The sequence below is a fragment of the Ornithorhynchus anatinus genome, chromosome 5, assembly GCF_004115215.2.
Source record: "Ornithorhynchus anatinus isolate Pmale09 chromosome 5, mOrnAna1.pri.v4, whole genome shotgun sequence".
In the NCBI taxonomy this organism is placed as follows: domain Eukaryota; kingdom Metazoa; phylum Chordata; class Mammalia; order Monotremata; family Ornithorhynchidae; genus Ornithorhynchus; species Ornithorhynchus anatinus.
In genome coordinates this window covers 59,656,960-59,673,170 of record NC_041732.1, presented here as the reverse complement: position 1 = coordinate 59,673,170, position 16,211 = coordinate 59,656,960, and the positions used below count along the sequence as shown (strand labels likewise).

Genomic DNA, 16,211 nt, shown 5'->3' with positions numbered 1-16,211 from the left:
GCGGGGCCACGGGGGGAGCCAGAGGAGAGGGGCGAGTGCTTCCCCCCCCCCCATCGACCTCACGTGCCCGGCGTCACTTCTGCGCCGGCGCGGGAGGCCACGCCCCCCATGCGGGGGCGGGGCCTCGGGGGGAGCCAGAGGAGAGGGGCGAATGCTTTTCCCCCCCACCGACCTCACGCGCCCGGCGTCCCTTCTGCGCCTGCGCGGGAGGACGCGCCCCCCCCCAGCCGGGGGCGGGGCCTCGGGTAGAGCCAGAGGAGAGGGGCGAATGCTTCCCCCCCCATCGACCTCACGCGCCCGGCGTCCCTTCTGCGCCTGCGCGGGAGGACACGCCCCCCCATCCGGGCGCGGGGCCACGGGGGGAGCTAGAGAGGGGCGAATGCTTTCCCCCCCCATCGACCTCACGCGCCCGGCGTCACTTCTGCGCCTGCGCGAGGAGGCCAAAGGGCGGGGCCTCAGGGAGGGGTGGGGACGGGGGGGGGGAGCGAGCGGGGAGGGGCGAATGCTTCCCCCACAACGACCTCGCGCGCCCAGCCTCACTGCTGCGCCTGCGCCGGAGGCCGCGCCCCCTCCCCATCCGGGAGCGGGGCCTCACGAGGTGGCGGGGCCTCAGGGGGGGGGGATAGAGCGGGGCGGGGCGAATGCTTCCCCTCATCGACCCCCACTCGCCTAGCGTCACTTCTGCGCCTGCGCGGGGAGGCCAGGGGAGCGGGGGCCTCCCCCCCATCAACCTCACGTGCCCGGCGTCCCTTCTGCGTCTGCGCGGGGAGGCCAGCGGGCGGGGCCTCATGAAGGGGCGGGGTCTAGGGGGGGGAGCGAGCGGGGTGGGGCGAATGCTTTCCCCCCCCATCGACCTCACGTGCCCGGCTTCCCTTCTGCGCCTGCGCCGGAGGCCACGCCCCCAGGTCGGAGCGGGGGGCGGGGCCTCGCGGGGGGGGGGGGGTAACCCGGCCGCGTCTGCGCATGCGCGGTGGAGGGAGGGGGGGCGGGGAGCGTCCTGCAGGGACCGGCCCGGGACACCGGACGGGGGACACCTGGGCGGCCGCTCGGTGAGTCCTGGGGGGACCCCGCCACCCCATCCTCGAGCCTCCCTGTCGCCTCCCCGTATTAATAATAATAGTCAGGTTGCTATGGGTTAAGCGCTTCCTAGTGCCGAGCACTGCTCGAAGCGCTGGGGGACACAGGGGGCCATCGGGAGGCCCCCCCCCTCCCCCCCGGAGTCAGGGCTGGGGGGTCAGGGGTCGTGGGTTCGAATCCCCACTCTGCCACTTGTCAGCCGCGGGACTGCGGGCAAGTCACTGCTCTGGGCCTCAGTTTCCTCCTCTGTCAAATGGGGATGGCGACTGTGATTTCCCTGTATCTCCCCCAGCGCTTAGCCCCGTGCTCCGCACATAGTAAGCGCTTAATACATGCCCACATGATTAAGCCCCGTCTTCCAGAGGAGGTCACTGAGGCGCAGAGAGGTGACTCGCCCACAGTCACACCGGGGGCAAGTGGCGGAGCCGGGATTGGAACCCATGACCTCGGACTCCCGAGGGCTCTTGGCACTGAGCCCCGCTGGACTTGGCCGGGAGCGGGCGGGGGCGCCTTTTGAGGTCACCCTAATAGCAACACTCTGTGCTAAGCGCTTATTACGTACCAACCACTGGACTGAGAGCTGGTGGGCACAGCCCCCGTACCCTCTGTGTGACTTTGGGTAAGTCACTTCACTTCTCTGGGCCTCAGTGACCTCATCTGGAAAATGGGGGTGAAGACTGGGAGCCTCACGTGGGACAACCCCATTCCCCTGTATCTACCCCAGCGCTTATTTATTACCCTATTTATTTCGTTAATGAGATGTTCATCCCCTCGATTCTGTTTATTGCCATTGTTCTTGTCTGCCTGTCTCCCCTGATTAGACCGTAAGCCCGTCAAAGGGCAGGGACCGTCTCTCTCTGTTGCTGAATTGTCCATTCCAAGCGCTTAGTACAGTGCTCTGCACATAGTAAGCGCCCAGTAAATACTACTGAATGAATGAGTGAATGCTCTGCACATAGTAAGCGGTCAATAAATACTAATGAATGGATGAACAGTGCTTGGCACATAGGAAGCACTTGAATACCATCATTATTATGAGACAAGTGGCGGGGCCGGGATTAGAACCCACGACCTCTGACTCCCAGGCCCGAGCTGTAGCCACCAGGCCGAACTGGTGGGGTGGGGGAAGCCGGCTCCGGTCCTGGAGGAGGTAATGATAATGTTGGTGTTTGTTAAACGCTTACTAGGTGCAGAGCACTGTTCTAAGCACTGGGGTAGATACAGGGTAACCGGGTTGTCCCACGTGAGGCTCACAGTTAAGCCCCATTTTCCAGATGCGGTCACTGAGGCCCCGAGAAGTGAAGTGACTCGCCCACGGTCACACAGCCGACAAGGGGCAGAGCCGGGATTCGAACCTATGACCTCTGACCCCCAAGCCCGGTAATAAACGTGTTGGGATTTGTTAAGCGCCTCCTATGTGCCGAGCACTGTCCTAAGCGCTGGGGATGGGCCACACCAAGCAAACCCGGCCCGGATCCCGGTCGCTTCCGCAGCCCATCCTGCAGCTTTCCTCCTGCTGCGGCTTTCTCCACCCTGCCCAGGAGTCCGAGCCCCCCGGCCCGAGAACGAGGCCTCCCCCGCCCCAAGGGGCTGTAATAACAGTACTAATAATAATGATGATGGTCTTCGTTAAGCCCTTACTATGTGCAAAGAACGGTGCCAAGCGCTGGGGGGGATACGAGGTGATGGGGTTGTCCCACGGGGGGGCTCCCAGCCCTAGTCCCCTTTTTACAGATGAGGTCACTGAGGCCCAGAGAAGTCGAAGTGACCTGCCCAAAGTCACCCAGCTGACAGGCGGCGGACCCGGGATCAGAACCCGTGACCTCTGACTTCCACCTCGTGGGGATGCCTCGTAAACGGGGACGGAGGGACAACCCAAGCCCGGCCCTCGAGGTGTATAAGCGGAGTGCCCGGTGATTCAGCCTGGCTTTGAGCGGGGAAGAGAGGAATCGGGTTTTGTTTTTTTTAATGGCGTTCGGGAGGCGCTTACTATGTGCCAGGCACCGTACTAAACGCTGGGGTAGATGCCAGCTAATAATAATGTTGGTATTTGTTAAGCGCTTACTATGTGCCGAGCACTGTTCTAAGCGCTGGGGTAGACACAGGGGAATCAGGTTGTCCCACGTGGGGTTCACAGTCTTAATCCCCATTTTACAGATGAGGGAACTGAGGCACAGAGAAGTTAAGCTAATCGGGTCGGACACAGGCCGCGCCCCATATGGGCCTCCCAGCTTTAATCCCCGTTTTACGGATGAGGGAACTGAAGCACAAGGGATTAGATTTACAACTATTCATTCATTCGGTCGTATTTATTGAGCGCTTGCGGTGCGCAGAGCACTGTACTAAACGCTTGGAAAGTATAATTCGGCAACGGAGGCGATTCCCGCCCACCACGAGCACACGGTTTAGAAAGGGGGGGGGAGATCGACCTCCAAACAAGTAGACAGGCATCAATGTCGTCCCCGTTTATTGTTTCCCAAGCGCCCAGTGCAGTGCTCTGCACACAGTAAGCGCTCAATAAGTACGACTGAATGAATGAGTGAATGAAGGGACTCTCCCCAGCTAACCCAGAAGTCAAGTGGCGGACGCGGGGTTAGGCTAGGTCTTGACCTAGGCGTCTCTTACGAGGAGTCGCGGCATCAGCTGTTTCATAAAACGGTCCCGTGACCGGCCCTTCCCGTTCATAAACAAGGACTGGTCTTGACTAATAGGCCCACGGGACGCCGTGTCCGGACGGGATCCTGCCCCGCGAGGTGAGCTTTGTCCCTCGTCTCAAAGACGTCTCCCCTGAGCGCTCTCGTCCCAGCGACCCGGTCGTCGGAGTTCAGAGCCAGGGCCCCTAACCGCCCTGCCCAAATCGAAAGATTTCCGAAGTTTGCAGGCCCCGAGGCCCCCCATCCTCCTCCCATCTACCCCCCACCACCCTTGTAGATGTGCTAGTCCATCATCAGTCCGTCAGTGGTGTTTCTCGAGCTCCTGGTTAGAGCCATTCATTCATTCAATCGTATTTACTGAGCGCTTACTGTGTGCAGAGCACTGTACTAAGCGCTTGGACTGGACAAATCGGTAACAGATAGAGACGGTCCCTGCCCTTTGACGGGCTCACGGTCTAATCGGGGGAGACGGACGGACAAGAACAAGAGCCAGGAGGTTGAGTTTGAGTTTGAAATAATAATGTTGGCATCTGTTAAGCGCTCACTATGTGCAGGGCGCTGTTCTAAGCGCTGGGGGAGATACAGGGTCATCAGGTGGTCCCACGTGAGGCTCGCAGTCTTCATCCCCATTTGGCAGATGAGGTCACTGAGGCACAGAGAAGTTAAGGGACCTGCCCACGGTCACCCAGCTGCCAAGCGGCCGAGCCGGGATTCGGACCCATGACCTCTGAGTCCCAAGCCACGGGCTCTTTCCACCGAGCCACGCTGCCTCTCTCTGAAACGCGACGAGCGGTGGCCGGCACTGCCGGCAGGAAGCCTGGAGACCCGGCTCCTGGGCGCAGGGATGCCGAGGGGCCTGAGAGTCTGGGATTGACCAGAAACTGCTGACCCTCTGAGAGAGAGAGCGGTTTCCTTCTTTCATTCAATTTCCTGAGCGCTTACTATGTGCAGAGCGCTCTACTGAGCGCTTGGAATGGACAGTTCGGCAACAGATAGAGACAATCCCTGCCCGATGACGGGCTCGCGGTCTAATCGCTTTGCCGGAGGGAAGCGCCGGACTCCCTCTTCCCTCTCTTTTCGGTCATGAGCAGCGTAAAAAAAAAAAGAGGAAACTAAAAAAACTTGATCCGTGGGAATCGGAGAGCCGAGCTGTGGGCAGAGATAGCCGGGAAGGGGAGGAGAAATGGAACAGCGAGGGCCCGGACTGCAGAGGCCTCCGGGAGGAGGGGGATTCAGGTCTGAGTGAGCGGTGTGGCCTAATGGATGGAACACGGGCCTGGGAGGCGGGGGACCTGGGTTCCAATCCCGGTTCCGGCACTTGACTGTCGCGGGATTTCGGGCAAGTCACGGCGCTTCTCTGCACCTCGGTTCCCTCGTCGGCAAAATGGGGGTTAAGACCGAGCCCCATGTGGGACGTGGACAATGTCCAACCTGATTAGCCTGTGTCTACCCCAGCACTTAGTGTGGTGCCTGACTGGTAGTCAGAACTTAACAGACAGTGTCAACACCTTCTTCTCTTCTCATTGTAGCGGGGTTATCGCCTGGCTGTTCTCCAGCCCCTCCTTAGCGTCCCCTTCTCAGCTATTTAAGTTCTTCATCAATTAATCAACTAATGGCTTCTACCGAGGGCCTGTCGATCGCAAAACGCTGTATATTTGGGAGAGTGCCACAGAAGCGGAAGTTTACAGTCTAATGGCGCTAGTCTAAACATTTCTTCCCCCTTCATCCTCCTCTCATTTTTTTTTCCCCATCTGTTTGGCTGCCACTTCTGTCTTTATCCGTGTTTTTCGAGTGGGTAAGGCCGGGATCTCCTCGAGGCAAACCAGGCCGTCCTATGTGTTTTTTCCAAAAGTCACTCGAGCACCCTGTCCAGGGCTCTTCGTCCAACGAGCCTTAGAACCAAACAGTGCTCTCGACGTCAAATCCCGTGCAGGCGGGAATCGTGTCTACCAGCTCCATTATAGTAAAGTCTCCCAACCGCTCGGGACGGCGTTCTGCCAACGGTAAGCGCTCGCTAAATGCCATCGATTGACAAAGGCCGATCTTTTTTTTTCTTTCAGATAGATGCGATCAGATGCCCTGGGCTGTGGGAGGGGGAGAGTATCTCCGTAGCTACAAACCCGAGTGATTCCATTTCCCAGATTCTGTTCAGGATCAAAGTGGTTTGAGTCCCTCAGGTCCTCGATCAAGATGATGTTATCTTCGGCTTTATTTAGCTCTGAAGAGGAGTCCCGGCCCCGGATGTCCCCAGGCAGAGAGCTCGGTCGAACCCTCCCTCGTCCTGCTTGCTCCTAGGGCCGGAGAGCGGCGGCGGCGACCCATCGTCCGTCCCTCGGTCGTCGTCCCCGCCCCGGGAGGCTCCGCCATGATCTGGAAGCCCCTCGGCTCCGCGCTGCCGGCCGGGAACTTCTCCGACTGCCCCAACGGGTCCCGCTGGGTGTGGGATGTGTTCGGGGAGTGTGCCCAGGATGGCCGGGACATCGCCAGCGTGGCCCTGGGCCTGGCTTCCATCGTCTGCTTTGCCGCCGCCTCCTTTCCGTGAGTAGAGCTCGCTCCGCGGTACCTGCCGGGGCATTTCGCGGGGAGGTTTTTTTGGTCTGTGGCATCTGTTCAGCGCCTGCTATTTGTCAAACGCTGTTCTTAGCTCTGGGGTGACTTAGGTTGGTCCTGCATGTCACTCACAGTCTAAGTAGGCGGGAGAACAGGGAACTGAGGCACAGAAATGTTAAGTGACTTAACCCGGTTCCTTCTGACTCCCAAGCCTGTGCTTTTTCCACCGGGCCAGGTGACCGCGGGAGGTTCGGGCCTGGCTTTGTCCGGTTCGGCTCTTTGTGAGCAGCCCTGGGGTGGGGCCTTGACCTTCCCAACCCTCCCCCTCCCTTAATCCCTTCAAGACAATAAGAAGGGGTCACATAATAATGGTGGTATCTGTTAAGCGCTTACTATGTGCCAAGCACTGTTCTAAGCGCCGGGGGATACAAGGTGATCCGGTTGTGGGGCTCACAGCCTTCATCCCCCTTTTCCAGACGAGGGAACTGAGGCCCAGAGAAGTGAAGTGACTTGCCCACAGTCGCACCGCTGCCGAGCGGCGGAGCCGGGATTAGAACCCGTGACCTCGGACTCCCAAGCCCGGGCTTTCTCCACTGAGCTACGCCGCTTCTGCTTCCCGAAAGATCTTTCACCACTTCCTGGCCCAAAGTGTCGTCCTGTCCTCTGAAGGGCCTGCCCTAGAAGTGGCGGCAGGTCAAGGGCGGGGAGGAGACGGGCTGCGTAACCCCTCCAGTGTGAGGGCCAAGGGGTCAGAGGGTCCCAACTGCTACCTTGGTGATTTCAGAGCCTCTTGCTTCCTGCCCCGGCCTCCGCAGCCCTCAGTTTCCTCCCAGAGCTGGAGGGCCAGAGCGAAGGGTGGCAAAGCCCTTTCGGTGCTCTGGGAGCGGGTTACGCCGGCGGAGGTGAGTCACAGCCCAGAAGGAGAAGCAGTGTGGTCTAGTGATGAGATCACGGGCTTGGGAGTCAGAGGCGCTCTGCCCCTGGCCTGCTGGGAGACCTTAGGCAAGTCACTTCCCTTCTCTGGACTTCAGTTTCCTCAACTGTAAAATGGCGATTCAATATCCGACCTCTCTCCTTCTTAGACTGTGACCCCCACCTGCGAAAGGTGCCCAGAGAAGTGAAGTGATTTGCCCACAGTCACCCAGCTGCCAAGCGGCAGAGCGGGGATTCGAACCCATGACCTGCTAGAATTCCTTAACTCCCATTCTCTCCTAGACCCCCTCCGATCTGGCTTCCGTCCCCTCCACTCTACCGAGACCGCTCTCTCTGAGGTCACCCGTGACCTCCTTCTTGCCAGATCCGATGGCTCCTACTCCATTCTGATCCTCCTCGACCTCTCTGCTGCCTTCGACACTGTCGACCATCCCCTCCTCCTCCATACCTCATCTCACCTCGGCTTCACGGACTCCGTCCTCTCCCGGTTCTCCTCTCACCTCTCTGGCCGGTCATTCTCGGTCTCCTTCGCTGGAGCCTCCTCCCCCTCCCATCCTTTAACTGTGGGAGTTCCTCAAGGGTCCCATGTGGGGCAACCTGATCACCTTGTATCCTCTCCGGCACTTAGAACAGTGCTTTGCACATAGTAAGCGCTTAACAAATGCCATCGTTATTATTACTATTCATTCGGTCGAATTTATTGAGCGCTTAGCGTGTGCAGAGCGCTATATAACAGAAAATGGACACATTCCCCGCCCAAAATGAGCTTACAGTCTAGAGAGGGAGACAGACATCAATATAACTGAGTAAATAAACTATATAAGTGCTGTGGGGCCGGGAAGCGGTGGGGGGGGGCGGTGAATAAAGGGAGCAAGTCAGGGCGACGCAGAATGGAGCGGAGGAAGAGGAAAGGAAGTTTTCACCCGGTAAGGCTTTGAAGGAGGGGAGAGTAATCATCTGTGGGATTTGAGAAGGGAGGGTATTCAGGCCAGAGGCAGGACGTGGGCGAGAGGTCGGCGGTGAGACGCACGAGACGGAGGTCGAGATCTTGTCTGAGGACTCCTCAGACAAGATCTGAAGCCGTGGGGAGTGTCAAGCATCTCTTCTTCCGGCATCCTCTGGTTACCCCCAAAACCAGCACACCCCAGCTTCTCACTTACCTGCCCTGTAGTTCCCTGACTTGACTAACCTCCTTAATCAATCAACCCATCAATCGATCACATTTATTGAGCACTTACTGTATGCAGAGCCCTGCCCACAGTCAGCGCTCGGTAAATGAGTGCCTTGGGAGAGTACAGTACACCTTAGTTGTGAGCAGAGATCGGATCTACCGACTACGTTATATTGTATTTTCAGGCTGATCCTGCGCAGTGGCCTCAGGTTATGTCCTCCCTCCCTTCGCTGGGCTACTGAGTCTCCCTTATCTCAGGGCCCCAGAGAATATTATTATCGTTTCCGATTCATAGCGACTCTGTGGATCTATTTTCTCCAGAACGTCCTCCCTTCTTCCATAACCCGTAGCCTTGCAAACGGTTCTTCCGGTATCGTTCTTATGGTTTCTATCCACCTAGCTGTTGGTCTGCCTCTTCCACGTTTTCCCTGGTGGACTTTTCTTAGCATTAGCATCTCCTCCAGAGAATGAGCCCTCCTGACGATGTGTCCAAAATACGCTATTCTTAAATCGAGTCGTTTGGCCTTCCAGAGACCACACTGGCTTAATTTGCTCCAGAACTCATTTTTTGGTTTTCCGGGCCGTCCGTGGTATGCTCCAAAGCCTTCTCCTAAACCACTTTTCAAAACGATGGATGCTCTTTCTGTCCTGTTTTTTCACCTTCCAGCTTTCGGAGCTATACGTTGTCACTGGAAACACCGGAGAATTGATTATTTGTATTTTTGTGGCAATTGTCACCTCAGCACATTTCATGACTTTTTCCCGGACTTATCACAGCAACCTTCCTCACGTTAATCTTCGATATTTTTCTAGACCGCTGGTTCTTTTATTATTGATCAGCGATCCCAGGAGAGAAAAGTTATCAACTATTCCAGTCTTCTCTCCATCTGCCATAAATACCTTAAAGCTTCCAGTTGTCATGAGCTTTGTTCTTTTGACATTCAAGTGCAGGCCCATCTTTTAGCTCTGCTCCTTAACTTTTAATAATAAGCCCTTCGAATCTTCTTCGCTTGCCGCTAGTAGGGTATTATCATCAGCGTAAGGAAGCTCGTTTATCTTCCTTCCTCCGATCTTTACTCCCCATTCTTCTTCATCCAGAGAGTGGCTCCTAAATGACTGGAGAGCTCCATTGTAAGCATTAAATAAAACCTCCGGACAAAGATAAGGAGGCCTAGAGTCCTTCATCAGTCCCCTTTGGAATGAGTTCCTGGAGGCCCGGGGCCCTTGTCTCCGGGACTTGCCCTATTCTTCATGAGCCTCCAGCCTGGTGAAGGAATGTAACAGCTCCATCCATCGGTGCTTATCGAGTGCTTATCCTGTGCAGAGCACTGCCCTAAGTGCCCGGGGAGTACAGTGCAATAGAGTCAGTAGACACGATCCCTGCCCACAAGGAGTTTACAGCCTAGTAGGTAGGGAGGAAGGGGTCAACTACAACTCTCCCTCCTTCCTTCTTTCCATCCTTCCCATCCTTCCCTCTTTCCCTCTTCCCCTTTCTCTTTCCCTCTTCCCCTTTCTCTCTCCCCCCCCCTTCCTCTCTCTACTTCTTCTCCTCCCTCTCTCCCTCTCCCTTCCTGTCCTCCCGCCCTCTCTCAGTTTGTCCATTTGGATCACACTGAGCCACTCTCCCATCCCCGAGAGGAGGAAGGGAGGGCCGGGCCGGCTGCATCGGTGGATGCTGGGCAGCCACCTCGAGCGCCTCCAAGGCAGGATCAAGAGGGGTCGCTCACGCGGGGCCCAAGGGACCGAAAGTCCTCGAAGCTTGATGACTCGGGGAGGGAAGGGAATGGCTCCTGATTCGGAGGCCGAGTCTCGGCCTCCTGGCCTTGGGGTTAACGGTCCCTCTCGTCTTCCAGCCAGTACTTCCAGGCCTGCAAGACGGGCAACATGGACCAGGCCCTGTCCGTGTGGTTCCTCGTGGGCTGGCTGGGCGGAGACTCCTGCAATCTCATTGGCTCCTTCCTCGCCGATCAGCTGCCACTGCAGGTGTGAGCGTCGCCTGAGCCGGGCGTGGGGTGGGAGTCTCCCGAGGGCAAGGGGAGAGGGTGACACTGGGATGGAGCTGCCCTCTCTGAGCTGACTCCTTGGGGCCACCGCGCCTCAGGAAGGGCGGAGGAGAAAGAGCGGCGGGCCTCCCGGCTGCCGGGGCTCTTGGAATGACAGCGTCCCAGCTGGAGACCTGGGCCCTGCTGGCGGGTGGACGGGGGTGGGGGCCGAGGGTCCCAGCGGGCGGGACCGCTTGCCTTAAGGTGCCTGCGGAAAGCCGAGGCCTCCCCCGCCGTCCCTCACCCGACGGGTCGTGGCTCGACGTGGGCGAGGCCCCAGCGGGCGCCTCACGGCCCGACCCTCTGCTCTCGCAGACCTACACCGCCGTGTACTACGTGCTGGCCGACCTGCTCATGATGTCCCTCTACTTCTATTACAAGTGCAAGAACCGGGGCTTCTCACGTGAGTGCAGTCGGTTGCTTCGTCTCCGTGGGACGCGGTGGGGTCGGGTCTTCGGCCGGCGCCGGGCCGGGGGGCTGCAGGGGCCGGGGGGCACTCAGAGCGGGAGGTGGGACCCGGGAAGAAAGCTCTCAGCTCGAGGTCACGGGGCACCCGACGAGATGTGTGGGAGGGAAAGGTCTTGCCGTCAGAAGCCCGTTGGCCTCCAACTTCCTCTTAGGCCTCCCTGTCGCCTGAAGGGACCCGGAAGTCCAGAGACCCCCCCGCCCCCCCCCGAGTCCTCTCTGGGCTCCCCCAGCACCGCAGAGGGGGCCCGGGAGGGCCGTCGGGGCAAGCTGGCCCCGGGTGGTCTAGCTTCCTACCCTTAGTAGCTAGAGCACCGGTCTAGAAGTGAGGAGCTTGGGGTCTAATAATAATAATAATGGTGGTTATTAGTAATAATAATGAAGCACTGTTGTAAGCACTGAGGTAGATACAAGTTAATCAGGTTGGACACGGCCTCTGTCCCACGTTGGGCTTAATCCCCATCTTACAGATGAGGTAACTGAGGCCCAGAAGGGAAGTGACTTCCCTAAGGTCACAAAGCAGACACGTGGCAGAGCCGGGATTAGAACCCAGGTGCTTGTGACTCCCAGGCCCGTGCTCTATCCATTAAAAAACCACGCTGCTTCTCCAAACGGGACCGCTCCCTACCGTCCACCATCCCCGGTTATCAAGGCTGAACCGTCCTGGGACCGGCCCCCAAGTTGGAGTTGAAAACCAAAATACGTGACTTTTTTTTTTTTTTAAGAGAATCCTCCTGGAGTTAGGGGAGAAGGAAACCTCAAGAAATTCTCTTCCCTGGCCCAGAGGAGGGGATAACTGGGCAGGAAAGGATCTCAAAGCCAGGCGGTCGCGGGCCCAGAGCCGGTGACGGCCGGTGGGTTCCCGCCAAGCCACAGGAGCCCGACAGATGCCTATCTTCAGGGTCCCTGAATGATAAAGTTCACAACTACTTCCTCTGGGCAGCAAGGCCTTATCTGGAGGCCTGCCCCTTAATCTTCAAAAATAGGGACGCTCCGAAAGCAAGTGAGCAATGATGAAAGGGAATCACCCCGATTTCCTTCCTCTGGTCACCATCTGGGGCTCCACCCTCGAGCCCTCCTTCCTGGGGGTCTCCGGTCGCCCCGACAGCAAAACGCTTCAGGAGCTGGTCGGGGGCCCCACCCGGCCGGGTCTCCCAGGCGTGGGGGGCTGGGTGCGGGGGTCTCTCACCACCCCCTTCGCCCCTTCTCTCCGCGGCCAGGGTCGGCGCCCATCAACACCGCCTTCCTGTTCATCTTCTTGGGGAGCGTGTCAGCCACCCCATTCCTGGGGACCTCCAGTCCTCCGGCCCCGGCAGACACCCCCTTCAGGGGTCGGACGCTCCTGGCCCTCGGGTCTGAGCCGAGCGATAAGGTCAGTACCTCGGGGGCGGGGAGGAGCGGGGACGGGGATGGGGGAGGGACTCGAACCAGTGCCAGGGAGAAGAACAGTCGTGGTGAGCTGGACAGAGGGGTGGGAACCGCGGGGGAGAGCCGTGGGGGCGGTGGAGGGGTCGGGGGCCGGGACCGCACGGGGGGGGGGGGGGGGGGCCGAGGAAGGAGGGCTGCAGGGAGGAGGCGGGACATCGGGGCCTGCGGGAAGGGGCGACCTCGGCTACATCAGCGTTCGACCCGCCCGTCCTGCAGCCCTTCACCCGGAGGGAGATCATCGGCTTCGCCGTCGGCTCCATCTCCAGCATGCTCTACCTGCTGTCCCGCCTGCCGCAGATCTACACCAACGTAAGCGGGAGGGCGGCCCCGTCCGGGCCCAGGGGGAACCTTTCCCCAACCACACCTCCTCCCGTAGAAGGCGCTCGGCTCAGGCCTCGGCTCTGCCCTTTTCCATCCCGCAGCTCGGGAACGGCTGGGACGAGAGGGCGGGGGGCCGTCGCCCCTAGAGCCGGGCGGCCGGGGATCCCCGGGAGAGAGCCCTTATAGAGGGTCGGTCAGTCCACTTTTCACACCCTTGGGGAAGAACTTAAGGGAGAAGAAACTGACCCCAGAACGGAGGGCTCGGGAGGCTAAATTCCAGGGGCCCCGTTGGACTTCCGCTTGGCACGAGTCTCTCGTGACACAGTAGCCAAGCTGCCGTTGCCCTTCAGGGGCCAGCAAAAGTTGGGGTAGACCAGGAGAACACCCCTGCTCCCCCAGTGGGGATAAAGGGGCCTTCCGTCCCCGTCTGCCCCTCTCTGACACCCTCTCGTCCTCTCTGACCCTCTCTTGTACCCCTCCAGTTCCAGAGGAGATCGACCCAGGGCATCTCCTACTCGCTCTTCGCCCTGGTGATGCTGGGGAACACCCTCTACGGGCTGAGCGTGCTGCTCAAGAACCCCGAGCCTGGGCAGGCCGAGGGTAACTACATCCTCCACCACCTGCCCTGGCTGATCGGCAGCCTGGGCGTGCTGCTGCTGGACACCATCGTATCCTTCCCTCACTGCGGCCTCCGGGCCGGGACCCAATAAGGGCCATGTGGAAGGCCCCTCTGGGGCCGCGTTCTGCCCGAGGCCGGCTAGGCCGGGTTCTCCCTCGTCCCCTCTCCCCCTCGGCCGGAAGGTGACCGCTGCCCCCCGCAGCCCTCGCTCTCCTTTCCGGAACGAGTTAGCCGACGGCCCCGGGGACGACTGGGAGCCGGGGAGGGCCCCTGCATCCGGGACCGCGGGCCGGCCGGAAGCTGGGCCGAGACCGAGCTCCGGCTCTTTCTCCCCCAGCCCGCGCACGGAACATCCTCACGAGCTCTACCCAGCCCTGGCCTCACGCTGGGATCGGCTCCCTGCCGGGTCGTGACCCCTTTTCCCAGTGCGACCCCCTTCTAGCGTGACTCCCCAACCCCTGGGAGGGGGGGGTGCCTGTGTGTTTACCTCCTTTACGTGGGAGGTTTTATATACCTCTGGGTGTCTACTTCCTCGGGGCTCCCTGGGTCCGGGCTTCATGGTGTCCTCAGGCTGCTTCTTCTGGCATTTCTCTGCCACCATCAAGCAGGGGAGCCAACTTTGCTTTTCAAGAGAGGGAGCAGCTTTGGGGTGGAGTCGGCAGGAGGGAAGTGGAGGGCAAGGGAGGAAGACAAAAGGAGATACAGGGAAAGGAAGATAAGTGATATGTATCGAGCACTGTCCTAAGCGCTTGGGAGAGGACAGTGCAACAGAGTCGGTGGATACGATCCCTGCCCTCAAGGAGCTTTACGGTCTAGAGAGAGAGACATTGAAATGCATCACAGAGAGAGGTGGGCAGTGGAGGTGGGGCTTCCTTCGCCCCCACCGCCCCCCGGGGCACGACCCAGGGCGCTCACCTCCATCCCAGAGCTGGCCACCCGCTGGCCTCAGCCACCACCCGATCGGGCCCCACGGCAGCCTCGACTCCATAGCTCCGACCCCCGCCGCCCGCACCCGGCTGGTGTCCCAGGACTCCACATCTCGCTCGTGCCCCAGACCCCGTTTGCGTCCCGAAGATCCCCGACTCCAGCACCCCCGCCCACTCCCAGCTCCCGCGGGGCCTCCAACCCCGGCCGGAAGGGGCCCAGAGAAGGCAGTCGGGACTCATTTTTTGACCTCTCCTGCCCACGGAACTGGGGATAGAGTTAATGGTACTGCCCCAACGGGCACTCAAAACGAAAGGCACCCCACTCCCTGTCCTCTAGGAGTTTCCAGCTTAAGCCAGAAACTGGCTCTGTATAAAAGCCCCCTTTCCTTCCCAACCCCAAGACAGCCTGTGCGGGCTACACCCTGAGGTCAAAAACTTCCAACCTCTAACTGCCAAAAATCACTCAGCCAGCGGAGAGGGGATGAAGAGGAAGCTGGGATTCCTTTAAGAATTGGGAATGTTCTGCCGGGAATAGAGCTGGAGTGTGAACAGCAGAAGGCCCCCCGCCCCGCAGCTTGGGGGCACCTTCCTGCCTCTCTAGAAAAGGACATCCTTTGAAGTCCTACGCTGCAGGGAGGGACCACGGTCTCCCCAGGTGAGGGAAAGGGCCGAGGTGGCCCTGCGGGATGTTGGGAAAGTCGGCACATTTCCGGGTTTGCATTCCTCCTTAACGAGCACCCCTCCAGATCTCAATGCAGTTCTTCGCGTACCGGCAGGGCCGGTTGGAGCAGCATGAGAGAGAACCCCTCCTGGGCAAGGACGCAAGCTGACCGGGAGCCCGGGCTGAGCCCTGGACGACAAGGGAACAGAGATGGAGAAGGGAAGGCCGGGGGCAGGGAAGGGATCAGGGCACCCCCGACCCCCTGGCTGGTCCCGTCTTGGTGCCGAGAGTCCCGAGACTCTTCCCCATCCTCCCGGCTCCGTACCGCATCTGTGAACGCGCCGCTCCCCGGAGGGAGCCGGGACTGAACCCCCAGAGCCGCTCTCTGACCGTCGGGCCGAAGGCAGCATCGCGGCCCCTGGATGAAGCCTCACACCGGGGCTGGTCTCCCTGGGCCACGGCTTCCCTCAGAGCCAGGTCACGCTCACGGGAGAGCAAGCCGGGCCTCGGGCCGGGCCGGAATGGCCGGTCACCTCAGCCCTCTCCCTAACCCGACTCCTCCGCGACTGGCTCCCGGCGGGCAGAGCCCCTGCACGACCAACCGACTTATTATTTTATCTGCTGCCCAGCCCAGTAAACTCTACTTCCTTGTTAGTGCCTCCTGGTGATATCTTCCCCCAGCGGTGGTGGGGACTCCCGGCGTTGTCCTGAAAACCTAAAGGCCCAGGGCCGCAGGAGGGAAAGGGGAGACCGAGAGCCGGCCCAGTGGCTTAGGAGGAGGGTCAATCAATCGACAGTATTTACTGAGAGCTTACTTTGTGCAGAACATTGTACTAAGGGCTTGGGAGAATATAACATGGTTGGTAGATACTTTCCCTGCCCTGGGGAATTCCACCCAGCTCCCATCTGAAGCAGTGCAAGCTTGTAAGCTAGGTCGTGGGCAGGGAATGTTCCTGTTTATTGTTGTGTTGTACTTTCCCAAACGCTTAGTCTAGTGCTCTGCACTCAGTAGGCGTTCAATAAATAAATTGAATGAACGAACTAGGCTTCAGGAGAGATGAAGCTGAGCTCAGCTCGAGAGTATCGTCAGAGTTGCACCGGGGCGGGAGCCAGACCCGCAGCACTTATGTCCACATCCGTAATTTATTTATATTAATGTTTGCCTCCTCCTCTAGACTTGGAAGCTCCTTGGGGGCAGGGAACGTGTCTACCGACTCTGTTGAATTGCACTCTCTCAAGCGCTAAGTAGAGGGCCGAACACCCAGTGAGCGCTCAGTGAGTAGGATGGATTGATTGGAGACGGAGGAAGCGCCTGGTCCAAGTGAGGAAGAGGAGGAGCAAGAGGATGAGGAGGATGAGAAGGA

At 59.3% G+C, this 16,211-nt stretch overlaps 1 protein-coding gene across 4 annotated transcripts; it reads left to right on the top strand.

Annotated features, from left to right (window-relative positions):
- Nucleotides 1-985: 985 nt before the first annotated feature.
- On the top strand, nucleotides 986-15,501 carry SLC66A1 (solute carrier family 66 member 1). 4 transcript variants are annotated; one of them, XM_029066052.1, is made up of 8 exons: nucleotides 986-1,049; nucleotides 6,027-6,269; nucleotides 10,239-10,368; nucleotides 10,743-10,830; nucleotides 12,113-12,264; nucleotides 12,537-12,629; nucleotides 13,124-13,309; nucleotides 14,933-15,501. In XM_029066052.1, the coding sequence occupies exons 2-8, from the start codon at nucleotides 6,097-6,099 to the stop codon at nucleotides 15,014-15,016; spliced, it is 906 nt and encodes a 301-aa protein (XP_028921885.1). In that variant the 5' UTR covers nucleotides 986-1,049; nucleotides 6,027-6,096; the 3' UTR covers nucleotides 15,017-15,501. The 4 variants fall into 4 exon arrangements, with proteins under 4 accessions (XP_028921885.1, XP_028921884.1, XP_028921883.1 ...); XM_029066051.1 differs by having other exon boundaries at nucleotides 5,948-6,269; XM_029066050.2 differs by having other exon boundaries at nucleotides 997-1,049; nucleotides 5,792-6,269.
- Nucleotides 15,502-16,211: the final 710 nt, after the last annotated feature.

Coding starts and splice junctions, on each gene's coding strand:
- SLC66A1 (XM_029066052.1), top strand. CDS start 6,097: ATGATCTGGAAGCCCCTCGGCTCCGCGCTGCCGGCCGGGAACTTCTCC. Junction 10,831..12,112: donor CAAGAACCGGGGCTTCTCAC/GTGAGTGCAGTC, acceptor CTCCGCGGCCAG/GGTCGGCGCCCATCAACACC. Junction 12,630..13,123: donor TGCCGCAGATCTACACCAAC/GTAAGCGGGAGG, acceptor GTACCCCTCCAG/TTCCAGAGGAGATCGACCCA.